Source organism: Dipodomys merriami, unplaced genomic scaffold (genome assembly GCF_024711535.1).
Source record: "Dipodomys merriami isolate MVZ:Mamm:240054 unplaced genomic scaffold, mDipMer1.0.p SCAF_11, whole genome shotgun sequence".
Lineage (NCBI taxonomy): Eukaryota > Metazoa > Chordata > Mammalia > Rodentia > Heteromyidae > Dipodomys > Dipodomys merriami.
Window position 1 is genome coordinate 47,127,512 of NW_027202382.1, and position 27,282 is coordinate 47,154,793.

Sequence of the window (27,282 nt, forward strand, 5' to 3'; positions counted from 1 at the left end):
TCTCAATCAAGCTCAGGCCCCATGGCCTCCCAGGGGCCTGTCCGCCCTGTACTATGGGCCACCTTGGGAAGCTAGCTGTGAGCCCTGGAGTCGCGGCTCACAGCCTGCCAGCCCAGGGCTTGCTCCTCCTGCACCAGGCCCCCACTCGCACAGTTGGCCTTGGAGCCGGCCTCCTAATCCTAGCTGAGGACAGCCAGGAAGTGTGGCCAGTGCAGGTACCCTGCCCTCCTGGAGTCCACGGGGCTGGAGGCTGCCCTCCCTTCTTGAGTCATTGAGTTATTTTTGGTTCTCCATCCAGACTGGCCCTGCCAAGACCTGGGTAACTGACAGGATCTATAAAAACCATGGCAGAGCCTTGGCACAATCTTGGCACATCCAGGTCAGGAAAGTGCCCTTTTCCCAGTGTGTTCGGGACACAGGCACAGGGGGGGCAGGGGAGACGGGAAGCGAGGGAGGCCGGCAGGACTTTGGCACTAAAGGCTCAGGAAGTACCTGCAGATTCCATCCCAGAAGAAACTGAGCAGGGAAAGGCAGGGCCCAGGCAGGGGGTGGGTCTCAGGGGGGCGGGGGCTGCCAAGCAGAGAGCTGCAGCAACCAAAAGCCCCAGGATGACACCCTGTGACGCTTGTACATTTGGAGGAAGGCACTCAGAGCAGCCTGGACAGTCCCAGGGGAGAAGCCCAGAGTGCAAGCCACCCGGGGCTTTGGAGTATCGGAAGCAGGCTTCCTAGGCCTGGCCTGCCTCCAGCCTCTTTTCCTTTTAACCTCACAAGCTCAAAAGGGTTAGGCCACAGTTTGTAGAGAGAGCTGGGAGCAAAGGGATGAGATGAGAGCAGCGGCACCCAGGGCCGATCAGGCCCACAATCCACCGGGGTGAGTGCCTGGGCGGGGTGGGATGGGGCATTCTGCATCCTCTAGTGACTTCTTGCTCTGGAAGGGAAGCTCTTGGTGCACACCGCCCTGGCTGGGGGCAGGAGAGCCAGCAGGATTGGCTAAGATATGTCCTTAGGGGAACAAAAGATCCCCAGCTGACCCTGGGTGTTTGGGGGCTTCCAACTGTCCCTCTCAACACCCTCCCCACACCTCCCCCCTTGTGATCCAGGCCAGCTGAGACTGGGGGGCACAGCCTGTGCCTGAGACCGAGATTTCAGGCCTTGCTCAGGTTAGCCTGGGATCTGACTGCAGCCCAGGCCCCAGCTCAGCTCAGGGGGTGATGACTCAGAGCTGGGCTGCACTGCCTCCCTTGTCAGGGGACAAGACTTGCTCCAGGGGCTGCTGGAAAACCCCTCTCGAAGGGAGGAGGCTGGGTTCCACCATGGTGGCTAGAGTTTAGATTCAAGTTCCTGGCTAGGCCACCAGAAAAAACAAAAACAAAAACACCATGCAGTTCCATGGAGAGAGCGTCGGTCCTGCTGCTAGTGCCTGCCTGTGCTCTGGTCAACACAGATTGGAAGGAAGGAGGCAGCCAGGACAGACCTCATTAAGACTCTGAGAGCTTCACAGAGACTTCCCTCCTCACCAGCCAAGAGTCCTTGTCAGGCCTCACAGCTACAGAGATGGGGAGGGGAGGGTGGGGGACTGTGGCAAGGGGAGGGAAGCTACCAGCCACTACCTCTTAGGGACAGCAGTAACTGTCACCCACAGCCAGAAGGCTGAAGCTTGGGCAGCTGTCACCAAGGAGGCATGCTGACAGAATAGTCCTGAGACGGGGCCTATGTGCAAAGCTAAAAACAAAGACTAAATTAAGCAGATACAGGATATTAATTGGATCCTTAAGTTACTGAGCTGAATAAAAGCCCGGGAAGAAGGAGGGCTACCTATTGGTCAATCACTCAATCATCTATTGATCATCTGTCTTTCCACTTACCAGCCATCCATCTATCTGTTTATCCATCCATCCATCCATGCATTCACTCATCCATCCATCTCCTCATCCATCTATCCATTCACTTATCCACTGACTCATCTACATCTATCCATCCACCCATTCATCTATCCATCCATCCACTGACTACATACCCAGCCGATCTGCCTACCTACCTGTTTACCAAGCTACCTGCCACCACGACCTCTCAAATAGTGTTAGCCGGCAACATTATGAATTCTCGTAGTGACCCCAGGGACTGCCTGGCCCCTTGTGTTACAGACACAGAGGCAGCGGACAAGATAGTAACTACCACGTGAGTCACACAGCACCGCCACCTCTAGACCACGGTGCTCACAGTGGGCTCTGCAAGAACCCACTGAGAGCTGAGTGTGAATGGCACCCACCTGCAGCCACTCTCATCCTGGTGTCTGTGTGTGTGTGTCACAGCCCTTCTGAGAGGAGCAGTGACCAGGTACCCTGGGGAGGGGGAAGGAAGCCACACACGCAGTTCTGAGGGCCTTGCTAGTCTCTCTTTACCAGCCAAGGGCAGCCATGTGAAAGACTCAAGACCCTACGCCATAAGGTGAACTCATCCAGGTGCTGGGACTCATCCTGGGACCAGATTTGAAGTCTGGCTCACTGGAGCATCTAAGGCCAGCAGCCCTTCCCATACTGGGGCTTGGGCTCCACAGGGCCCAGAACTGAGAAATCATGCAAGAGACCATCACTCAGGGACATAGCAAGGGCATCTCACAAAATGGGACGACCTCAAACTCCCAGTGCAGCCCAGGGTCCTCCTCGGGGGCCCATAAGTGAACACTCGCGGGGGCTGCTGGGGCCGGCACCTGGGGAAGGCCAGGCAAACGCCACTTCCCCACACTCTCCAACGAACGACACAGGAGTTTTAAACTCCTACCGAGGCAGGCTGGGAGGCGTGGGTAAAAAGGAAAGCTGCATCATGAGGTGGAGCCTCAGAAATTCTTCACAAGGCAAAATCACCCCAAGACTCCCCCAGCATAACCCTAAAGAACGTGTACAACGTGAAAATGACTGGGATTGTGTTAAGAGCGGGCGAGGAGGCCTGGCTCATCTTTGTGAGGATGAGGATATAAAATGGGAACTTTAAAACAGACCCAGCATTTTACAAGTTCAGATTAGCTAGTTACTAATCAGAAAGCAGGAGGGAAGCCTGAGAACTTGGAGGCCACCACCCGGTGAGCCTGATGAACTCTGAGAGAGAGGTCGCTGGCTCCCAGGGCCCAGGGCCCCTCCCTGGTAACCGCAGGTTACCAGGCTTTCACGATTCACCATTGCAAGGAAGTTCATCAGCCCTGTCCTCAACCTGGATGAGGATTGTAGCCCTACTGAACCTGTCTTAAAAACACATGCGCGTGCGCACCTGCACACACACACACATACACATACACACACACACACACACACACTCATTGGATGGTATCTGGCATTTACCACCACCTGGCTTCCTTCCAGATATGCCACTCAGAGGGGTCTGGCACAGGGCGTGGACACACGGGTGGGTTCTGTCTACACTTCCTGTTGCTGTCCTTCTGGGGCGGGCCTGCCCGGGAGCCCTAATTCAGCAGTCACCAGCCGGCCAGGGCCAGGCGGGAGCTGTCCCTTCAGCACTACTCCTTGCCCTGGGCATGTTCTGGGGCGGGCAGGGCAGTGCCACGCCCTCAGGGTGCTGGGCCTACCTAGTTTTTGCATGCATGCACGGAGCCTTTCTTCAAGATTGGACACTCTGCTCTGAAGTTCATCGTAGTCATAGGCGCCAATTTCCTCTTGCAGCTCGTTAAGGACTGACGTCAGATTCTGGACCTCCTCTTTAAACTGCAATACCAATTTGGCATCGGCCTTGTACTCCTCCAACACAGGTATCAAAGGCCTAAGTTCATCCATTTTCGCTTTAATTGCCTGCAAGGTTAAAATAAGCTGGGTTCAGTGCGATGCACGCAAGAACTCGTTACACCCTACCTCAGCCTGGCTACTCCGTACGTGAGGCAGGCTGGACGACCCACTCCAGTTATCCGCATTTATCCTGGTCCACAGGAGTCAGGAGAGCAGAGTAAACAGTCCTCAGCACACCAACATATTTGGGAAAGGTCTTTATTGTCAGTTTAGAATGCAACATCTTAAAGTTACATGCTTAAAGTCACATACACAAAGTTCTTTTTTTTTTCTTTCTTTTTCAAAAAATGCATTGACAAGGATTCAAACTATTCGTGAAATGCATCTAAAGTCGCATGCATGGGAGGATCCCGCTTGGGTTCAAGGCTCCTCAGTGATAGGGTGCTAAGGATTAGAAAATAATCATAGTAAAAATGCATGGTGCAAAAAGCTCTCTGGCTCTTTCATGGTTACATAGGACTGGCTGCTTCTTCAGTCTCTGCAGCATTGAAAAAACGCTTTTAAGTTAGCCCTGCAAGCAAGAAAACGAAAGACCGTTGAAACACTAGCTCGCTAGCCTGCCTTAAACAGACAAATCACAATTCAACACTAGTGAAACACAATGGCTTTCCTCCTGACTCGAATGCCCTCACAAGTTTTGCTAGGACTCCTATCTAGGCTGAACATGACTCCGGAACTCTGTGGACAGCACTCACCAGGTGAGCGACTTCATGCTGCTGTACCCACACTCCTGAGCAGTGTACCCAGCTTGGGGGAGGAGGGGGCGGCTCTGGCCAGCCAGGGAGAGTCATCCCCAAGGACCAAGAATGTCCACCTGGCCAGAACAGGCGCGACTGGTTCATCTCACCTGGGCAGACCCAGGCCTGCTACTATTTTATTTATAATACAGATTTAGAACTTCATTAGCTCGACTATCTACTGCATGGCTTTTAAAGAAGGATTAGCTCTTGCTTCCCATCAGAAACACATCAAAGAAAACATTAGCATAAAAAGACAGGAAGCAAGAGAGAACACGCCAGCAATTCCCAGCCAAGTCAGGCTGTGTGATTTGACCTGATCGCTTACATCTGGGCCAGATTCTTAATCGTCACACACATACGTGTGTCTTCATTAAAGGGCCTACAACCTCTCAGCATGGACGTAGCAAACTGTCGGGGTATATATACATACCTGTACATATGTATATATAATTTCAGGTCAAGGGAAGTGCGGGTTTAACGTCCAGAGTCACCTGGAGAACAGAGCTCTCACTATGAGCTGAGAAAAGCATTGCTCCAATTTCCCCCTGTGCCTATGGTCTATGATGCCCTGCCACAGTTAAATCAGGTCAGATGTGAAAAACCGCCCTGAGTGATCTCTGCCCAGCATTGGCTCTAATCAATTAAGCTAATCCTCCACTAATATGATTCACCTGGACTGACAGGGCCTGACAATCACCTTCCTGCCCAGCTAATGTGCCAGAGGCAGCTGAGGGTCTGGTCTGGTCTCATTCCTCCCCTCCCCATGCAGACTGATGGAGGAGGCTCTGAGGCCAGCTGGTGCCACAGCCCTGGCTCCAGCGCTACGCCCCTCCCTTCCCCCCCCCCCCCCCTGCAGGGCCCAGGACAGAGGACCTTTGCAGGGCAGACATCCAGGCCCCAAGCACTATTTCTGTGGGGAAAAGGAACAGAAAAGGGGGAGAGAAAAAGAGGAAGAGGAGAAAGGAAGAAAGGGAAGAGGAGGCTAGAGAGGAGGAGAGGTAAGAGTAGAAAGGAGGAGGGGAGAAGGGGGAGATGAAGAGGGAAGGAAAGGAGAGAAGGGGAAGAGGAAGAGGAGAGGAAGCAAGAGGACGAGGGGAGGAGGAAGGGAAGAGGGGAGGGGCATACATACCTTGAACTGCCTGGCCAGGTGCTGCTTATGGCTCTCCTCCACCTGTTTGAACTTGGACTCCAACCCCTTCATTTGGTTCTCCATCTTCTCCACGTACTGCAGGTCCCTCTGAGTCCTCCTGTCCAGTACCTCTATGGACTGAGACATGTTTTGCACCTGTGGAAGGGTAAGAGGTTCAAGGCTGAGAACCAGCATGGTCCTCTCTGCCATCTCAGCCGCCTGCTCGGGAGCCGTGCCGGCCCCTCCCGCACGGCCCCGAGGCGGGAGCCAGCGGCACCCATGCATTGTGCCCCAGTTACCTGGCAGCCTGGGGCTGTGAGGACTGAGAACCCCCCAAATGCAGTAAGAGCTCACCCACCTTCCCTCATCCCTGAGGGCTCACAGTCAGGGCGGAGGGCTAGGGGGACCCAGGCCTTGGAGGTCACCCCTCCTCTATTTCTGGGTTCTCTTTAGTCTTACTGGGTAAATGGTGGAGATGAACGGAGGCATCTGGCACAAACCCGCCTCTCCCCTAAGCCCCGCTGAGTGTCTTGCTGGGACAGTTGGCAGCCTCTTCCCCGCCCCCCCCCTCCGCCATCCATCATGCCCTACAATATCATGGGCTGATGACGGCTCGGCAAATGCACACATTCAGAACCCAGACTTGGGAATCAATCACCAGTGAATGAAGAATCGCTGTTTTACATCCTGGCGGGCAGATCCGAATGAGCCTCGCCTGGAGATGGGACTTAATATTCAATAGGATTCCAGAGGGCTTAAAAGAAAAACAGTTTGGGTGCAGCCGCCTGCCAGCATATCTCATTTCCAGGAAACTGGCTTGGGCTGGCGTGCAAACACATTGTGTGTGTGTGTGTGTGTGTGTGTGTGTGTGTGTGTGTGTGTGTGTGTGTGTGTGTGTGTGTGTGTGTGTGTGTGTGTGTGTGTGTGTTGAAAGAGGGAAGGAGGAGGACGCTGCTGCCCAGTTGGGTCATTTTCACAGCATCTAATCCAATTACTAGGGAGGAGGGTGGCACTCTAACAGCAAATCTTCATGGCTGATTTTCTGCTGAATTTGAAAACCCTCTCTCTTCCAGGGGAACGGAGTCAGCCAGCAGGAGGCCCCTGCTTGGGGTTCAGTGGCCAGACCAGGCCCCTTGCCTCCCTGTAAATCCTCTGCTGGCAAAGCACGATAAATGGGAGAAAGCAAATGGAAAGCCGCCTCCTTTGGGCAGATGGCCGGTATTGCTGAGCTCAGCACTTAGGGCTTGTGACGGGAAAGTAACACATGTGAGGTCAGTACAGACGGTGGAATTCAAGACCAACCACCCCTCCTCTACTCCCTTCTCTCTATAGACGTTCCTTGGGAAGCAAAGGCATGTGCTTCATTACCTTCCTCTTCTTCCTCTCACACATCCTGTTCTATCTATCCTTGAGTATCTGTAGCTCGCAGGTCCGGGGTGGGGTGGGAGAATTGGAAAATGTTATTTGCTTCACCCTCCAAAGCCTAGCTAAAGGCCGCCACCTCCAGGGAGGCCCCCAGATGATCCATGACAGAAGAGGCTGTGGAAACAACATTGCCCAATTGGCAAGAGGGGGTTGGCCACCCTGAGTCCCATCTACCTTGAGGGACAAGAAACTCAGGGAGGAAGGACGGGCTCCACCCACATCTAAATCCCAGACTGAGTAGTGCGAGGAGCCCCTGTAGCCAGCCTCCTTCTTCCCACTCCCTTCCTGCTTCTAAGAGCAAGAGGAAGCCTTCACACGTGGGGGAGGCAAGGCTGGGGGCGCTGGCTTTGGCAGCAAACTGGCACCGCAAGGTGGGCTTTTTGTCCCCCTTCAGAGAATGAATATTTTCATTAAATTTTAAAGACTAACCTTTACATTTAAAAAAAAAATCATAAAGCTGTCATCCTACCTGGCTGCTTTAAAATAAACTAGGTTCCCACCCTGCCTGCACACTTGCTGGCCAGGCCCAAAGCTTGGTAATGGACAGCGCCCCTCCTGGGTCACACCCTCTCTTTCAGGATGCTCTCCTAGGGGCCTGCCGATACACCCTGGGTCGCAGAGGTGCCCCAGCCGGTGCAGCAGCAGGCCCTGGGCTCGGGGGAGGGCCCCAGCTGCGTGCAGGCCTCCAGAGAAGCACTAATTGCTGGTATTTATGGCACATTTTCCATGCTCCAGGCACCGAGCTGGGCTGGGAATGTATTGATCTCACTTGATCTTGATAAAGCCCAGGGGAGTGAGCTCTTCTGAGTTCCGTGTTGTACACACGGAGACCACAGCTCACACAAAGGAAGCACCCATGCCGCAGGTCCCAGCCAGTCTCGCCACTGCGCAAGGGCAGGTGCGTGCCTCTGAGTGGGCAGTCTCCGCCCTGGCCGCTCATAACCACGGGAGATGTGTCCAGTCCTCTCAGTGAAATCCCAGGCTCTCCTGGACATGCCCCAGGGACCTGCTGCTCTGCCACCTCACCAGGTGACGGGGTTCACACAGAACTGGGCTGCACAAAAAGAACTAGCTGTGTCTCCGCCCCAAGGGCAGGGCACCAGACCTGGAGCCTCTTCCGTGCCTCGCTGCCCATGCCGGTGTCTGTGCCAGACCCCACCCCCTTCCACGAGGGCCCCAGGGAAGGAGAGGGGAAAGGCGGGGCGCTGGCCAGGCCCAGGGCCTAGAGATCAGGCTGTCCCTTGCAATACCCGGTACACACAGCCAAGGGCTTCTCTTCCAACCAATGGCTCAGGCCTGCTCAAAATAGAGCGGCGCACCGTGAAATAGGGCTTTAAATTTTTAAGCAGCAACGCCATGGCCTGCGTAGGCAGAAAGGAACACTTCATGGCCTCATTCCCGGGCCCCCCTTAGAGCTTTCTGGAACCCACTTCCCAGTTCTCTACCCTCTCACTAGGCACCTCTGCCTGGGGCCCTGGCAGCCCCTCCAAGCTCATCCCCTTCCTCAATGCTGCTGAATAATTAAAGGCTCAATTAGACTTCTGTCTAGTTTGGTGTTAATAAATGTTCATGGAATCTGTTAAATGCATTTTAATTCGATCCAAATGGTTTACTCAGGTGGCTGAAGAGGACAAACACGCTTCCCCAAGCCTCTGAGTCTCCTCAAAGGTGAGCCGGTGCTGTGAGCAGCTTCTTCCCGCTTGGGTTCCAGCCCCCTTCCAGGGGTGCTGGGCACAGTGACAGCTCAGAGTCCTCTCAGTTTCTACTCTGTGCTCTCCCTGGGGTAATGGGGAAACTGGTTTCCCCCAGATGTGGGAGGCCAGGGGGTGAACTGCTCTCCAAATGTGGGTCCTAGCACAGGGTGAGGCCGGCCACCTCTGGCTGTACCACCTGCCCTGGCCAGAGAGCAGCAAAGAAAGTGTCCATCCTCAGGCCCTGCCCCCAAGCCCAAGCCCTGCGGTATGTACAGGGACCTCTGCCCACCCTGCCAAGACCAACGTCCACCTGCAGAAAGCGCGGCCTTCCTGGTGTTTGGCGTGACCCCTCCCTGCAGTGTGCTACATGCAAACCTGTCCTCCTGGGGAGGGAAGGTGGGTGGGACAGGGGATCTCCCATCTCTCCTTCCCTCAGCAGCTCTGGGGACCCTCATGCTTGGAGGGTCATGAAATACAGAGGAGAGCCTTGGTGGGAAGCAGAGGCCAAACAGAGGCACGAGGAGGGCATGGAAGCCCATGCCAACCAGCTGTCCGGCCTGGAGACATCAGACCCATGCTCCCTTCTCGAATCTGTGCCCCACCCCCACTCCCCCACATAGCTCCTGTGTGACAGAGTAAAATGTGCAACCAAGCCTGGCTGCTGACCCAGGTGGGCTCCAAGGTGACAGCATGTGTGCCCCAAGCCGCATTCATGGTGGCAGCCCAAGCCCTGGCCAGCTGCACCCAACAACTACACAGCAGGCAGAGCCTCCCAGCCTGTAAAGCCCGCATTGACAGCCTCCGTGGTCCTAAGCTAGACCAAGTGTCACTCAAAGAGACAGCATGGGGTGAGGGGGGCGGGGAAGACAGTGCCCTGGCTCACTAAGCTGTCCCAGCTCCAGGGGAGCCTGCAGGGGCCAGGAAGGGACTTATTCACCTCCTTACCTCCCCCGCCACACACCTGTCCATCCATCCATCCGCCCACCCACTCATCTCCTACTCACTCATTCCAATACTGAGCCAACAAAGGTCTAGGCTGCACCCTGCAGACCGGCTGGGACTTCTGGTACTGCGTTAGGCCCATGAGTGCTTGTGCACACGTGTACATGCGCGTGCGTGCGTGTGTACACACACACATGAGCGCACGCCCACACCCCTGCCCCCACCCCCTACATGCACTCACCTTCTCCAGTAGCTGCCTCAGCTGCTTTGTGCGGGCATCCCGTGAACACATGGTCTGCTGGGGGGCCACCACGGTGCAGATACACCTGCCCTCGCTGTCCTGGGCAGAGCTGTACACCTGCCAGCTCTCCTCAGGGTTGGTGGGCAGCACCTGGAGGAAGGCAGGTGAGACGGGGAGATGGAGGAGAAGGTAAGACCAGGCATTAGAGGCAACCACCTAGAGGACAATGTGCATGTCCAACCCGGGGGAAAGACACAGAAATGGGGCAAAGATACTTCAATATTCCCAGGGAAAGGGGTCCTGGGAACAAGGAGGCACTGGTTAAGCACCAGGGTGGCCAAGAGAGGAAGGCAGAGAAGGACATCACTCTCCAGAGCTTTTACAATTCAAGTTCAACCCCAGGAACGCACGGTGTGTGGACATCTGTCTCAACTGACGCTTTGGGAGAAATGGGAGGGGCCAGCAGACGCCACCGCTGGATGAGGGGCAAGGCAGGAAAGCAAGTGGCTGGGTGACTCAGACATGGCGGCATACCAGCTTCTTCCCTCCCAATAAGCAGAGCACATCCAAGCTTTCCAGCGAGCCCCTGGGTGGCAGCCCCCATCCAGAGCTACTTTCCCAGAGCCACGGGCTGAGCACGCCACCTCCCCGCTGGCATCATCCTGGCAAACACACCAGGCTCCCAACTCCACGCAGGCTCCCACCCACAAGCCATTTGGTGGATGCCGCTAAAGTGCCAATGACACAGGATGACACTGGTAACCTCGGAGCTGAGGCTCACCCAAAGACTGCCAGGAAGCCAGAGCTGTGCACAGCTGGTCTGCCCCGGGGAGCCCTGCTCAGGTGCCCTGCCTGCCAGGCACACCGGCAGACGCCCCACACCCTCCTGCCCGCCAGCCCCTGCAGCCTGCCCCATCTCCAAGCATGCTCCCAGGTGACTGGTCACCTCCCTGCTATTTTTAGATGGGATGGGAGGAGGGCTGGGCGGGGCAAATGTGGAGTAGTGATCTATTTGGTTTCATTCATTTCCAAGCCCAGATGCTCAGGACTCCCGAGACTGGGGAGAAAAGTCATTGTGAAGGAAAACGCAATTTTCAAACCAGGAGAGGTAGAAGGCACCGGGGTCCCAGGCTGGGGCGCGGCACAGAGATCGGAGCAGAACAGTCAGCCCTTGATGGCTGCGGGAGAGCGAGCTGGGAGGATGCCCTCCATCTCCTCTCCTTTCCACTGAAGAGGGGCCAGGGCTTGGGCGCCTGGGGCGGGGGGTGTCCCACCTCAGCTCTCTCCAGCCCCACGACGCCAGGACCACAGCTCTCCCTCTCCCGGCCACAGAGGACCAAAGCAGAGCTGGCTCTCTGAGCCAGGAGGGAGGGCGGGCGGCGGTGAGCCCCTCTCCAGCCACCTCCAAGGGGACTCTGTGGACCTTCGCACCCACAGGAGACAAGGGCGCCCTGGGACTTCGGAGACGGGAGGCTGGGCCCGCTCCTGGCCAGCCCGGCCGGGCTTTGGCAAAGTCGGGCAGCCGGAGTCCCGGCGGGGCAGAGCCCCCCCCCCTTCCAGCCGCGTCTCTCCCCCTTCCCTGCTCAGTGACCTTGGACAAGTCCCCGGGTCCCAGCCTCAGGTTCCTAAGCTTGGCGGACCAAGAGCTTGCTATTCTGGCTGAGGGAGGACGCGGCTTCAGACCCGCCCCCCGCCGGCTCCCGCAGACCCCTCCCCGGCGGCCCCCGGCGGGGACAGCATCGCCCCCCCACCCCACCCCGGGGCGCAGGGGAAGAGGCCGGGCTGCGGCGCCGGGCTGCGGCCCGGGCCCTGCCTCGGCTCCCCTTCCCCCGGGAGACCCCCGTCCCGCAGGAGCCAGGCCCGGCCCGGCTGGGCCCCGGGAGGCGCCCGGGGGGCGGCGCGCGCGCGCGGGCGCACTTACGCCGGTGCTGCGGTCCAGCGTCCCGCCGCTGGCCGCCGAGAGCCGCGTGGTGTTGAGCCCCACCAGCGAGGGCAGCGTCTGGGACATCCAGTTGGTGATCATGGCCATGGTGCTCAGCACGACCCCGATCTTCAGCAGCGGCACCGACATCGCGCCTCCGGAGGCCCCCGGCGCCCGCGCCGCGCCGGCTCCCGCGCCCGGCCGGCCTCAGGCGGCGGGCACCGCGGCGGGCGGGAGCGCCCGGCCGCGTCCCCCGGGCCCCTCGGCCCGCCGCCGCCCGCCCGCCGCCGCCCGCGCCGCCGCCGCCGCCGCCCCGCGCGCCCGGGCCATCGCCGCGCCGCCCCGGCGCGGGGAGGAGGCCGCGTCCCCCCGGCCCCGCGCGCCCCGCCGCCGGCCCCGCCGCACGCTCCGCGCCGCCGCGCCGCCGTCCGCCGCCGAGCCGCGCCACCGGGCTCTGAGCGCCGCGCGGGCTGCGCGCGGGGGCCGCGGCCGGGAGGCGGGGACTCGGCCGGGCGGCGGCGACGCAATCGGCCCAGGAAATGGGTGGATTTCTGCTCGGCGCTCGGCTCCCCGCCGCCCCCTGGCTGCCGGCAGCCGGGGCTGCACGGCGCCGCCGGCCGCGGAGCGGGGCCCCAGGGCGGGCCAAGCGTGGGCCGGGATCCGAGACTCGCTAGGCGGAGCGGGCGGGTGGGGGGGGGGGGACCCCGACTCCCCTCCCCGGGCAGAGGCGCCCGCCGCACCCCTGCGGCCCAGCCCTTCCTGGGTGGCCAGGCCGGCCCCTCTCCCTCCCCGGCGTGGCCGGACCTCAGGCCACCGCAGAGGGGCCGGGCACAGGTCCCCAGACAGAGCCCAGAGGAGCCCATCCATGGGTGTGAGGGTGTGTGTGTGTGTGTGTGTGTGTGTGTGTGTGTGTGTGTGTGGTGTGTAGGGATCTGGGTCTGTGCTCAGGAGTCTGAGTGGAGGTGTGTGTGGTATGGTGAGTGTGTGTATGTGTGTGGTGTGTAGGGATCTGGTGTCTGCTCAGGGGTCTGAGTGGAGGTGTATGGTATGATGTGTGTGTGTGTGTGTGTGTGTGTAGGGATCTGGTGTCTGTGGTGGGGTCTGGGTGGAGATGTGTACACTATGTGTGTGCACTGTGTGTGCACTGTGTGTATAGGGATCTGCTGTCTGTACTGAGGGGTCTAGGTGGAGGTGTGTGCACTATGTGTGTGCACTGTGTGTGTGTAGGGATCTGCTGTCTGTACTGAGGGGTCTGGGTGGAGGTGTGTGCACTGTGTGTGCACTGTGTGCACTGTGTGTGTAGGGATCTGCTGTCTGTACTGTGGGGTCTGGGTGGAGGTGTGTGCACATGTGCGTGTTGAGTGGCTTGGGTGCACAGCTTCCCTGAGGAGAGCTCTGTTCTCCTTCTGCTCTGCTCTCCCTTTGCTCTGCTCTGCTCTGCTCTGGGCTGCTCTGCTCTACTCTGCTCTGGGCGGCTCTGCTCTGCTCTGCTTTGCTCTGTTCTGTTCTGCTCTGCTCTCCCTCTGCTCTGCTCTCCCTTTGCTCTGCTCTGCTCTGCTCTGGGCCACTCTGCTCCGCTCTGCTCTGTTCTGTTCTGCTCTGCTCTCCCTCTGCTCTGCTCTGCTTTGCTCTGTTCTGTTCTGTTCTGCTCTGGGCTGCTCTGCTCTCCCTCTGCTCTGCTCTGGGCTGCTGGCACAGGCTGCCCAGCCTCCCAGCCCAGGATGCATAAGCACCTAACAGAAGTCACCAGTGTGCAGATAGCAGCCAACCAAACACCTGTGAGTCTTTGTTGCCTCTGGTCCAGGGAGAGTGGCCTCCAGGACTTCCCTCTAGACCACATGCTTTCCCCTGGCCTCCTGAGGGGTACCGAGCGGGACACAGCCAGCCACTCCCTGGTGCCTGCCCGGGTCCATGGCAGCTTCCCGGGGCTTCTCTTGTTCTCAGTCCCTGTTTGCAGCTAGGGCTTTGATCACAGTCAAGATGACTGGCCTGAGTGACGGCTGGCTAAAGGAGTCCTGAGTCCTGAGTTCTTTTTTTTGTTTTGTTTTGTTTTGTTTTCTGGGTAATTCAAAGGCATTGGTGGCACAGGTCTGGGTTAGATGCCAGCACATTACAACTGTTGGGGAAGGGCGCCACCTCCCAGTATGAGCTGGTACTACAGCTCTGTGTCAGGATCGGCGGGTGCGAAGTACACAGGCCTGGCTTGTAGCCATTGGCACTCATGAATGCATTGCCTTCCTTCTCCCGCCAGGCAGATTGGCCACAGAGGCCGCGCCACAGCTGCCTCTGCCAGACCACCCGATTCCCACGGCGGGTGGGGCAAGGACCCCAACTCCAGTGCACAGAACTCTCAGGCCACCTCGGAGCGCACAGATGCTTACACGGGGAGCCACAGAAATGCGGAATCCCTGCTCAGAAACACAGAGACAAACATGGCTTTTCTGGGCTTTTCATGGGATACATTCTGTACGGTGAGCCTTCCTGTGCTTAAGAAGCAACATACTCAGCTGGAAGGATACCTCTCAGCTCCACAAGCCAGTCTGGCTCCACATGGATGGCTGGGCCTGAACTCTGGCTCTGCCACTAACTTCTGGGAGAGAGGGGCCCATCAAATTAGCCTTCTGTGGCCCCAAATGTATATCGAGGTTACTAACAGCAACTTTACTTAGCCAGGCATGAATAAGTGAATTAGCACAGAACAAGTGACAGGTGATGGTCCTTGTCACCACCGTGCAGGAGAGGAGTTGGCCCAGGAGTGCTTGCTCAGGCAAGCTGTAAAGCTGAGATTCAAAGCCAGGGTGATGTCCCCAAAGACCTATGACCCCCGCCCCCAGCTCCTGGCCAAGCACCATCAACGAGAGGGGCTGTCGGTCCAGATGTATTAGCTCAACCCAAAAATAACCCCTGAATCCAGAGCAGGTACAGATGAGGATGATGGTGATGATGATGAATCTCTCCTGATGTTGGAGAAGTTCTGGTCTGCTTTTAGAGGGTGTGAAGCCCCAAAAGTATTTACAATTGCTACTTCTCTGGACTCCCAAAAGACAAATACAAGAAGGAAGCCAAAGGCCGCTCAAGAGAACCAAATGGGAGGCAAGGCAAGATAGGAACCAGGGAGGGAGGGAGCAGGCCGCAGGACTCTGCCCAGGACACTGCCCAGAGATACAGACCTTGGACACAGACTGTAACAGTGTGGACTGGAGACAGGAAACACCTATATCCTAGGTCGTCGGAGCCACTGGCATGTTGGGGAGGCTGAGACCTGCTGAGGAGCATTCTCTTATTTATTTATTTATTTATTTATTTATTTATTTATTTATTTATTTATTTATTTTTGTGCCAGTCCTGGGGCTTGAACTCAGGGCCTGGGAGCTGTCCCTGAACTATTCTGCTCAGGGCCGGCTGTGGCTACCACAGCAACACTTCCAGCTTTTTGTTAAATTGGAGATAAGAATCTTATGGACTTTGCTGACAGGGTTGGCTTCACACCTTGATCCTCAGATCTTAGTCTCCTGACCTCAGTCTCCTGAGTAGCTGGGATTACAGGCGTGAGCACTGGTATTCTTTTATAAAGCCAGTCGAGGTGACTCACCTTGATCTGGCCAAATGGGAGCTGGACCTGAGAATTCCAAGGACCCCTGGGAACTAAAGTGATCTGAAATGTCAAAGCATTTCAGCAGGAAAAGCCAGACCTTGTTACTCTAATGCCTGTCAGTTCTGCTCATTATCTGCCCATGATTGTTGAACCTTACAGAGAAGTAAATAGCACCCAGACCTCCATGGGAAGGCTGAGCCTTTCAGCTCCAACCTGCTGATCCCAGGTGAACCTGAGCTGACCCTGCTTGTGCCGGAGTGGCTCTCCCTGTACCTGGAACGCTCCAAAGCAGGTGCTCTCCAATCAGCTAGAATGCAGCGGGAGCGACTGCTGTCACTCACAACCGCAGGGGTCACCGCAAAGACCAGGAGTGAGTGTGGTTTGATTTCCAAGGCTCCACAGCACTTCCAGAAGACATAAAGCAAGGACTCTCATGAAAGGGTCGACGCCATGCTGTTGGCCAACGCCCAGAGTTCCTAAAGAGGAATCCAAGCCCTGGTTTCCACATGATGTCCCTGGAAGCGAGCGTTGCCCACCTGCGTGCAACACATGCGTGCGACTTCGAGTCATCCCTCTGCCCCCCAGCACCCTGGGGATCCGCATGCTCTCACTTGATCCTCACACCAGCCCCCGGTGGCGCTGCGGCAGACTCCACGTTTGGAGACGGGTTGAACTGAGGAAGCCTCCAGACCTGCCAGACACCCGTGGCGGGACAGCCCCATTCCTGGCCAAGCCCGGACACGTGGTGCACTCCTGAAGCTCTGGCGTCATGGCTCTGGTGGGCCTTCCAGGCCCAGGGTGGTGTGACCTGCCTCGCTCCAGGAGCCACAGAAGCCCACGAGGAACGGCTCTGAGAGCCACGGAGGTCCACTGAGGAATATCTCTGCCAGCATTCCAAGGACTGACACCAGGCCGCCCCTCCCATGGTTCCTAGCACGGGCTTGAGGTACTGGGCCACCTGACACCATGAGTTAAGACTGATCACGTTCCCGTCCTTACACCAGTCTGACTTTCCAAGCCCCTGGGCACACGTGCAAACAAGAATAGGGACAACCCACAGCTCTGAGAGGGGGCTGGGCAAGGAAGCATGGTCTGTACGCGGCTGTCCCAGCGTCCGGAGGGGCCACCGCTGTGAGGCTCCCCAGCAAAGCGACAGCTCCAAAGGACAGAGCTCATTAACACGCGTGCTGTTCTTAGACTACTTCCAGCAAACGGCTCAAGGGAAACAGGAGAGGGGGAAAAAATGGAGGGAGAAAGGGAAACAGAGAGGGCAGAAGAAAGAGGGAAAAGAGCACAGAGACAGAAATAGAGACAGAGTCAGCAGTGGAGGGCAGAGGCGCCCACATGCAGCCCCTGCACTCTGTGGCCCTGTCCAGGTCCCAGGCCTGCCTGTACCACCTGCTAATTTTGCCCAGTGAGAGGGTGGGTGGCACCCTCCCCCTCCCCCTCCCATGGGAGAGCCTGTCCAGCAACACCGGGGTCCCCGGATGCGAAGGCCCAGCTGGCAGAGCCAGCCTGATACCAAAGGCAGGAAAGACACAGAGGCTTGGGGGAGCCTGCATTTGGGGTGTGTCAGCACAGCTAGCAATAGCTGACTAGCTGAGGGGCTGTGGTCCTCTGACATTCCGTCCTTCTCCCTTGCAGCTGATTTTCAAACTAGTCAGGCCCTCCCCCGGTGAGGAGGGGCCGCCGTGGTGCCCAGCCCTGGGGGGAGGGGTGCTCTCAGTCACTCCACATCCTCCGACCACCTATAGAGCCGCTCCCCACCCCAGCACGCTCCACGCCATTCCCATGAACACTGCTGCAGACGGCTCCACAGCCAGACCGTGTGAAGCCACGGAGGCCTGTTCCTGACTGAGGAGGCAGGAAACGCCTGGGACCCCAGAGTTACTTGGGACTGAGGATTCTGGGGCTGGGAGTTCCGAAGGCCAGCACTGGGTACCCAGAGAGCACCTGTCTCTCCTGGGTCTCTGCTGAGACCCACTGCCCCAGGGCCTGGATTGGACGTGTGGCCGACCACTCTGCTGCTGGGAACGCCTCCTGCCCTCCAGGCCCAGTGCTGCTGGGGGGGGGGCAGGACCCAGGCCCAGCCCCGCCCCTCCCTGCAGGCCACAGGGGCACCTCACTGTGTGAGTGGTGGGCAATCACCAGCTTCGGAGGCAGGGTGACTTCAGGAGTAGAGTGTTGTGTCAGGTGGAGGGTGGGAAGCACAGGTTCTCATATTTGAAAGCAGTCTTTGAGGGGAATCACCCCCAAAGAGTACAGTCTAATATTGCTGTCTATATAGGACCAGTGCTCAGGGGAGGGCAGCGAGTGAACTCACTTCTAACACCCCTGTGTCCTCCCTCCACCCCACAGCGAGGGGGGGGGCACTGCGGGGTTCAGAGTCCCGGAGGGCAGCGTGTACGCCCACTCACGCCCCTAGATGGGCCAGAATTGCAGGCCGGAAGTCGGCATCCAGCCTCTCCTCTCCAGCCAGATTTTACATGTCACAGCACTTGTCACCGCAGTACGTAAGGAACACAGAGATGAAATCCAAGACCAGGGGAACGACCTCCATGGAGGAGTGAGTGCCAGGCCTCCGTGTGCAAACACTTTGCAGCTGCCTGAGCAGTGGCCATGTTTTAACCTGGGTGTGGAGGAAGCGGGGACTGTCTGAGTAAAGCCATGGGCAGCCAGGAAGCCACACCCTGAGACAGGTCACAAATGCACGCAAAGGGCCATGGTTTATTTTAGTGGCCACAGGCTTCTACCGCGTCATGCAAATTGTACAGGGCAGCCACTGGGGCTGGCGGGGCCACAGGCCTGTTGGACAGCCTGGACATTGGCCGGAGGCTGTATCTGCCCAGTCTCCTTTACACAGGGTGTTCATACAGGTTTCAGGGCTGCCGTGTGACTTGTCACACGTGCTCTGGAGGGGAGCGGGGCTCCCCAGGGAGCCCCTCGGTTCGTGCCAGGACGGAGTGTAGCCTCTTAGCCAGTTGTCCACCTCCAAAGGGACTCACCAGAGGCCGCCATCCTTCAGAGGAGGGAAGTAAGCTACGCTGAGGAGCTGGGCTGCTCTTCCCTGCCCTGCTGCCCCCTCTGCCCCCTTCTAGACGCCCCAGAAGCAAGTCCTCAAGATCAGCAACGGCACCTGCAGAGCTCTGGCCCCCGTTAGAAAACACAGCCAACAGCTCTGCATTGACTCCTTGACACAGATCTGTTTTTCTCGCAGCTTCTTTCCCCTTTGTTTGACAAGCACCTGGAGTCAGGTGTTCTGGGTGTGAGACAGAGCTGGGGCTGCAGGGTCCTGCTTAAGAATGTGGGGATGGTTACGTCACGAAGAGTCAGAGCCAGCAAGAAAGTGGACCCCTGCAGTACCCCAACACCACCATCCCTGGGCAATGCTCACCTCCCACATAGCTCAGGCCCGCCATCCTTATTCCCCTAACAATGGGGGAAACGCTCTCACAGCCCCCTTACCCCCCCATCTGTCCTCCCCGCTTGGGACCACAGCGGTGTTGTGGCCAGCCGGAGGCCAGCTACCATGGCTTCATAGCTGTTGGGCTGGGTGTAGCCATGTCAACAGAGCCGAAACCCGGCTTCTCTCCCTGGTTTCGAACCTGGCTTCTCTTCCTGTCAGTCAGCCCAGCTCCTGGCTTCACAGTGTGAATCTAATTCAGTTTAGCTAGTAATTAGTTTTGTATTACTTTACACAGGGACGTTAATACTGATTAGAGGCCGATAACTTTAGTAATAAATACAACTCCAAGGCAGACAATTATCTTGCTTCTGATTGGGGAAGGCCGGAGTCAGCGGAATGAGAAACAAATTGCTTCAGGAGACAAAGGGGCTGCCTTGTGGGGAGGTTCTACGGTCCCCGGCCCCTGCTGCACCAGGGACCTCCCCACAAGGGACAGGGATGAGAGACAGAGGCAGGCCTCTAAGCATTACCGTCTCAGAGCCACGTGTCACTGCCCTTCAGGGCTGCGTCCAACTCCAATGCAAAGGCTAAACTCCCCCGTGTTCTGAAAGACCACAATTCTGTCTCCTCATCATCACCCCATTCATTAGGTGCTCTGTCCCCAGCTCTGAGCAAAGCACAAGAGGGACCAAAATCCAAGCAGCTGGCCTGGCAGGAGTGGCGTAGGAGGGACCACGGGGCTCAGGCTCCCGGGGGTCTGAGAGGGGACACATCAGAGTCCCTGCTCTGACTCCACCTGCTCCAACCCACACCAGTGGGCCAGGGCTGTCCACAGGGCCTTCCAGGCACCAGAAGAAGCACCAGGAGCTCACCGAAGTCCAACTATACAGCAGGCACTCAATAAAGCCCCAAGACAAACAAGCCCAGCGAGAGTGGAACCTTGGACCACATTGTAGACACATTGCCTTGATGGCTCCAAGCTCACCAATGGCCCAGTTAGGAGGGACCACCTCTACCTAAACAAAGTCAAACACACTCCATACACAGTTCTGGAGCACTGGGTATGAGAGCTGACGTCCTGGGCCCATCTTCAGGAGCTCCTGACTCCCTGGTCCTCCTCCTCAGCCCACCTCTTCCTGTTCAGAGCTCACAAGCAGAGTCAAGATGGTGTCCCCAGGTCCCTGAGTGCCCGGCCAGAGTCCATGTGTAACAGCACTGGCTCCTTAATCAGTGGTGTGGCAGAGCCTTGGGTCTGCCTTCGAGTCGCTCACCACCTTGCCACCAGATGGCAAGGGTTTGGATCGGCCTGTCGCTGTAAGCCAAGACTTGACAGGGTTAAATTCAACCAGCTGGTAGGCAAGCTGGGCAAGGCTTGCCCAGTGAATCTATGCCAGGCAGGACTGGGGACAGGGGTAGGGAGATGGATGGGAAATCATGTAGCTTACTCTTCCCTGTTTGAAAACAGCTGAAGTTCAGCCTCCAAAGAAGCTCAAGGTCTCTGAGCCGGTTCCTGGAGGGACTGGGGTAAGAATCAAGACCCCCTGGGTTCAAGGTCACAGCTGAGAGCTTCCCACCCCTCCACAGCCCCCACACAGGGGCCATACTTCTATGAGCAAAGAGGCTGGGGTGGGCTGTGGGCAGGCCTGGAGCTCAGGAAGCCTGAGTGTGCCTTCGCTCCTGACACTGAGCTGACCCTCAGGAGGCTCTGGGGTACTGCCATGCTCCTCTTGGCATGAAATGCCAGCCTTTTATCAGGAATCACAGAACAACAGGACGCTGTAGGTCTTTCTGACTGAAGACAGAGTTCCTGTGGACCCATGACTTTAAGTCAGTAGCCGGCATTCGATTGAGTGCCCTGTGTGGTACGCAAGCTGTCAGGAGGGCAGATGGCCTGGCACGTGCTCCACGCCCCCCACATGCCCGCCTGGCTCCAGCAAGCAGCCCTCCTTCAGTGCAGGTATGAGCACCCTTCCATCTCTGACTGGCCCCCCTCTCCACAGAGGCCAGCTAGTCTGAAAGCCCCGTGGTCCTGTGATCCTGTGCCCATGTCCCTTACAGGAACTGAAAAGCAAAGTGTGACTGTGATTCTGCCTGCAGTGGGGCCAGATTGCAGGCAGCAGGAGGACTAGTCAGTGAGTCTGGGAATGCAGATTCCTAGGCCTGGCCAGACCCATGCAGCTTCAGATTCAGTGTGGCCCAACCCTATCATGGGCACCCCTTACAGACCACAGGTGATGGAGAACCTCCTGATGGGGTCCCTAGAAGGGGAATAGGAGAGAGGAGCAGAAATCTGAGGAGCCCTTGTAGAGCTTTCATCAGTCTTGGAAAGTGAAGCTCTGCTCTGAAACCCCACTGTTAGAAGCAGTTTCCAACACAAGATCCCAACAGAGTGGCTGTTCAGGGAGGGTGGAGCTGCGGTGTGGGACTGAGAGGTGTCTCCAGACTGAGCTTAGGACACGGACACATCCCCCAGAGACCTGCCTGGCTCAGCCTCTAGGAGAGGAACCTATCGAGTAGGCAAAGAAAACATTCCGCTTCCTGCCACAGGAGGCCACAGACTGGGGCGCTGACAGGGAGCTGACCATGGTCCTGAAGGTCGCCAGCCGGCTCCTGACCCACATGGGAGGATGCAGGTGTTGTGCTGCAGGAGCAGGCTAGGCTTTGGCCAGGGCAGGTTTAGCATGCAGGCATTGGAGAGCCTCACCCCCCCCCCCCAAGCTTCTAACTCAAGTTGAACCAAAAGTTTCTCCCCCCCAAACACAGAACCTTTTAAAAGACGCAGAAAGGGCTCAGGGAGGAAGAGCACTTTGCCGCTGGCAGTGGAGGCCCGGGGGTGTGTGGATAAGAGCCACGGAGGCTTTGGGGGCCCTTGGGGACGGCCACTTCCACAGCCAGCCATCTCAGTGGAGATGCAAAGACAAGGCCCAGGCGTGGCATTTCGCAAGGCAGCTCCGTGCTATCCCGGACCTGTGAGGCTCTCTTTGCACCTGCGTGCACACGCGTGTGTGCACACGTGTACACGCGTCTTCCCCCTTGCCCCACACAGCCACCACTGTTCCCTGGGCCTTCCTCCCCGGGGTCAAGGAAACTTCTGTCCCGGAGGCCATAGGGGCCGCTTTAGGGGCGGCTGACACCCAGGCAAGGGGTGCTGAGAGCCAGCCGGCTGGCAAAGCTCCCTGTGGCTGTGGCTTGGACTCTATCCTAGGCAGAGCCAGGGAGCCAGCAAACAAGGGAAGCTTGCTCCTGCGTCTTCTCGCTGTGGTCTTCCTCCTGCTCTCCTCCTCCTCGCCTTTGTTTCCCTTTATTCTGCGAGCGGGGCAGGAGGGAGGGGAGGGTTGCAGCGGCCGAGGCTGGGGCCGGAGGGCTGTCTGCCCGTCTGTCCACCCCTTGGACTCTCAACACTCAAGGGCCAGAGTCCGCGCTCCGAGCGTGGCACCGTGGCGCCAGGGAAGGGCATTTTAACGTCGCTCCCGAGCGGCCGAAGCTGGCCGGCTCTTCGGGGCAAGTGAGCACCGGTACCCAAGCCGCCTCCGGCTGGGGGCCTCCACACCGCGCTCCTCCCGGACCCCGACCCAGATGCATTCGGAAAATGGAGACTCCCAGCCCCAGACACCCATGCCCGGGCCGCCACATGCACGCGGCCCCTCCGCCCGCCGGCGGCCCCAGCCCCCCAAGCCCTCCGCCTGAATCCGGCGATGCGCCCCGGGGCCGGGAGGGGCGCAGCGCTTTGCCCGAGGGCGGGCACGGACGGGCGGCGGAGGTGCCGTGTGCACCGGCAGGAGTTAGTCCCCACCCCCGGCTTCCAGAACGCCCGGGGGCTCCCGGCGATTGAGTCCCAACCCCAGGCAAGAGCCCCCTGCCCGCGCCCCCCAACTTCTCAGCGGGAGTCGGGGTGCTGAGCCGCGCCCCGCCGCGCCCGGCCGGGCCGGGCCGGGCTCCACGAGGCGCGGCCCGCACCCCTCCCCCGTCCCGGGGCGCGGCGCGGCGGCTCCCCGACTTGGCCGGGCGCCCGGCGGGAGGACCATGGCGTTGGCCGCACGTACTTGGGTGAGTTCGGTGCCCATCAGGAGGAGGACGAGGAGGCCGAGGAGCTTCCGGGCCGGTGGCATGTCTTGCGGCCGCTCCGGGCGTCCTGGCGAGCGGGGCCTGGGTGCTGCCGGCCGGCGGCGGCTACGCGGGCGCGGACGCGGGCGGACGCGGGCGGACGCGCTCCCGGCTCGGCCGCGGCGGCGGGGCTCCGGCGAGGGAGGCTGGGGCTCAGCTCCCGGGGCGGGCGGCGCGCGGGCTCTGCTGCGCCCGGCCTCCGCGCTGCATCTGTGCGGCTCGGGGATCCGGCGCGGCGGCCTCCGGGGCAGGGCTGGGCCGGCGGGGCGGGGGCTGCGCCCTCCTCCTCGCCGCTCCCCTCCGCGCGCGCGCGCGTGCCCGGCACGGAGCCCGGCGGCGCGCGCGGGCCGGGGCGGGGGCCAAAAGTTTGCCGGGCGGCGGCGGGGGCGCGGGGCGCGGGGCGGGGGCACCGGCGCGCGCCCGGGAGGGGAGGGGAGGGACGGCGACGGGAGGGCGGCGGCCGGGGGGGGGGGGGGCGGCGGCTGGGACAGGATGTGACATCAAAAGGCGGGGGAAATTGAACTGGGGCTGAAGACTCCACGGGTGCGGGCTTGAGCCCGGGCCTGGGGTACACAGTGCGGGCCCCCCACAAGGGGCCGGGCGCGGGGGAGGGCGCGGGGACCTGGGTGGCCAAGGCTGAGGGCTCCAGGACAAGCGCCTGCGCGGAATCCTTGCAAGGGACCCTCCAAAAGGGTAAATCGAGGCTGCGGGGAGCCAGCTGGGAGCGTGGCGGGCCGGGCCGGCACATCTGCGCGCTGGCCAGGGCTCCCGCCGGCCGGCCGGCCCGCCAGGCCCCGCAGGGCCACCCTGGGGTGGAAGCCCTGGGCCGGGACCGGACTCGGGGCCTCCCAGGAGGAGCCCTCCCTCACCCTGCCCACCCCCCTCCCACAGGGAGTGGGGCTTGGCTGAGGCCAAATGTACTTTCCAGCCAAAACCTCCCTTTGGGGGGCGTCTCCAGGAAGCCCAGCCTGCCACGGGCGTGTTGAGTGTCGCTCACATGCTTTTCCTGGTCGGCCGGCCTCCAGTCTTTGGAAAATGAACCTTAGAAAGACCTGCAGAAGAAAGAGGCCTCTGACCACCACCTCCGAGGAAGAGCTGCAGGGCCGAGGTCTCACCTCCCTGGGTCCCGCATGGGACACTGGGGTCTGGGGGAGAGGTGGGAGAACTTAACCCAGGCCACTCAAGGAGCCCCACCGGGCCCTGTGTCCATTCGTGCCCTGCCCCTGTGGAGAGGGGGGCTGGAGCACACGGGTTTCTCCTCGGCTTTCACTGGATGTTGGGGGGGGGAGTTGGAGACAAAGGCTCAGGAATACCCACCCCCACTGTGAGGCCCCCAGAGCTGGGATGTGGGCCCTGCTCTTCAAGGTTCTGCTCCATGGGAAGGAAAGACTGCACTAATTTCCTCCGAGAGACCATCCAGCCAGGGTGGTGTCTGTTCTGAAATTATACAACCATCTAGCATGGTAGCTTCCCTGCTGGGTTTTCACCCAAGGGAACTAAAAGCAGGACCTAGAATCAATATCTGCACCTCTGAGTTCACTCCTGGGGTTCACAGTGCCATTCACAGCAGAAGTAGAAACACGCCAAGAGTTGGGTTCTTCCCTGGAGAGATGAGTGGGTAAAGAACCAAGGTCTGTCCACATAGCCACGTCCAGTGGAATACTAGTCAGCAGTGAAGAGGAAGGAGACCTCCAGAACATCCTACTGAGTGAGAAACCCAGAGAAACCCAGCCACAGGAAGACTCACGGTGCAGAACTGATTCCACTGAAGGGTGCTGGATGGAGACTGAAGGTAGAGCCAGGCTTAGGGGACCGAGGGGTGGGTGGAGGGTGTTACCTCGAGGATACAGAGTTTGACATTGATGGAAATGGTTGTACAAATGACAAATAGACTTAATGTCACCGAATTGTACAGTTAAAACTTTGTGTTACTTCAAAGGGGCCAAGTGTGCAGTGCATGAATGATAGCTCCATAACAGGCTATAATTAGCTGGGTGGACCTGGTATAGCTCCCTCCTTCCCTGTGTGGACAGAGGAAGCAAAGCAGGCTTGTGTAAGCCAGACGGCCCAGGTTCCAGTCCAGCCCTGTCTCCCCTTGTGCTGTCACCTCCCTGGGAGAAGGGTCAGGGCTGATCCCCTCTGGCTGCGGCTCAGTGATTAGAGCCCTCTAGATGCAGTGATGACCGGAGCAAGTGGAAGGGAGTGATGGGACTGGATGCTGTGGTCCGGGCCTGTCACCCCCACTGGCTGGGGGGTGGCGGGGAGGCAGAGATGTGGAAGATCTTGGTTCAAGACCAACCAAGACAAAAGAAAAAAAACATTAAAAAGTTATTGATCTTTTATTTCAAAGAACAAACAAGCCAGGTCAAGCATGGTGGTGTGCACCTACAGTCCCAGCTGCCAGGAGATATAAACAGGAGGATGGGGATGGCCCCCAGCAAAAGTGCAGGACCAGATCTGAACAAATAACTGAAGCTAGAAGGGCTGGGGGCCTGGCTCAAGTGCCTGCCTAGTAAGCATGAGATTCTGAGTCCAAACCTCAGTACTGCAAGAAGAAGAAGGAGGAGGAGGAAGAGGAGGAGGAGGAGGTGGAGGAAGAGGAAGAGGAAGGAGAAGGAGAAGAAGAAGAAAAGAAGAAGAAGAAGAAGAAGAAGAAGAAGAAGAAGAAGAAGAAGAAGAAGAAGAAGAAGAAGAAGAAGAAAAAGAAGACGACGATGTAGACTAAGGCCATTCTATAGATGTGGAGTTGCTCAGGGTCCTTGGGGAAGGGTTGGTTCTGGGTCTGGACACCCTGAGGGCCTTAGAAGCTCAAGCCCCCCATATATTCAGCACTAATGGGCACCCTTTCCCATTTATTTGATTTCCTTACTGTTGCTTGGCCTTTTCCATTAAAAAAAATTAGAAGTACTGGGGTTTGAACTCAGGGCCTCATGCTTGCTAGGCAGGTACTCTACCACTTGAGCCACACCACTGAGATTTTTTTTTGTCGGTCATGGGGCTTGAACTCTGGGCCTTGGTGCTGTCCCTCAGCTCTTCAGCTCAAGGTGATCACTCTACCACTTGAGCTACAGCGCCACTTCCAAACCACTGAGATTTTTATCTTACCCTAGTTCTCCCATTTATGTCTTCCACACAGCTAGGATGGCACCACTATTCCAAACCCATTGGTTGAGACAGGACCTTGCAAATGTTTTGCTGGCTTTGAACTGCAGTCTTCCTGGCCTCCATCTCCTGAGTGGCTGGAATTACAAGCATGAGTCCCTGGGCCCTGCTGAAGTTTTGTTTTTTTGATTGCTATATATCACATTTGTACTAATTTGTACTAATTTGTACTATTGGTGACGTTGTTGTACTGGCATTTCAACTCGGGGTTGCACTTGCTCTGCGTGCTGTCTATCTATTGCTTGAGCCTTGCCCTCAGTACTTGTGACCTTTTTAGTTTGTTTTCCACAAACTCCTGAGTAGCCAGGATTACAGGCCTCGGCCGCACGCTCCTGTATCCTTTAAGGCTTCTCTAGGAAATTTCTAATTCCAGGTAAACGGTTGTTACAACCTATCATTTACCAAACAATGATAAGAAAGAAGGGGGTGGTGAGGGGGGAATGTGTTCAGGCCATGCCTCTAAGATTTTCCACCTGCTGTTGGTTAAATCAGAGAATGTCGAGCCTGGGGGTATGGAGACCAAGGTTACCTGGAGGCAGAGGGTGCCAGGCTGTACTTGAACTTAGGGCAGGGAGGGAGGTGAGGTGGAACTGAAGCCACTGGTTGGCACCCATCCGTCCCCACCACAGCATCTCAGACTCCCTGGAGCCAGGTGTTCCTGTCCCACTTCCCATTTGTATCCAAGCAGCCATGTCCGGGGGCGGGGCTCTGGTGGGTGGTCAGCACCCCCCCCCCCCCCCCCCCCCCGCTCTGGATGCTCCCGTCCCTCCTCAGAGTTGATCATAGTCACCTCTCCCCTTGCTGCCCAAGCCCCTGGCTGCTTGGCCACCTTGTTCTGGATGGGGGTGGATGCGGTGGCCAGGCCAGGGTCCTCAGGGACCCACGAGTGACCCCAAATGCAGGTGGCTCAGCCCCCTCCCTGCAGCTCTTCAACTTGCAGAATATCACAGCACTCTCCACACAGAGCCGGCTCTGAGAGCTGACATCTGCCCCGACAGCCACAGCCTCTCTACGCCAGCACAGACCCTGAGCTGGCCTCAGTGGGTACAGAGCCACCAGAACTCACAAGTTCCTGGGCTGGCACCCCACAGCCCCCTCTCCTGCTGACTTCCTGATGGAACTGATGG

General features: G+C 58.3%; 1 protein-coding gene and 1 long non-coding RNA gene across 4 annotated transcripts in view; one reads left to right on the plus strand and one right to left on the minus strand.

Moving 5' to 3' along the window:
• The window catches only part of Olfm1 (olfactomedin 1), a 33,859-nt gene extending 10,644 nt beyond the window's left edge, over nucleotides 1-23,215 (minus strand). Inside the window, exons 1-4 of one of the 3 annotated variants that reach the window (XM_070014970.1) lie at nucleotides 22,933-23,215; nucleotides 9,968-10,117; nucleotides 5,666-5,821; nucleotides 3,583-3,802 (exon numbers count right to left, since the gene is read on the minus strand). In XM_070014970.1, coding sequence (XP_069871071.1) covers nucleotides 3,583-3,802; nucleotides 5,666-5,821; nucleotides 9,968-10,117; nucleotides 22,933-22,998 — 592 coding nt within the window. In that variant the 5' untranslated portion in view covers nucleotides 22,999-23,215. Of the gene's footprint in view, nucleotides 1-3,582; nucleotides 3,803-3,978; nucleotides 4,308-5,665; nucleotides 5,822-9,967; nucleotides 10,118-11,888; nucleotides 12,316-22,932 lie in introns of those variants that run through there. The other 2 variants (XM_070014969.1, XM_070014971.1) reach the window with 2 other exon arrangements.
• LOC138822266 (uncharacterized) overlaps nucleotides 22,882-27,282 on the plus strand; it is a 29,853-nt gene continuing 25,452 nt past the window's right edge. Inside the window, exon 1 of the long non-coding RNA XR_011370389.1 lies at nucleotides 22,882-22,936. This is a non-coding gene — a long non-coding RNA (uncharacterized lncRNA). The remainder of the gene's footprint in view (nucleotides 22,937-27,282) is intronic.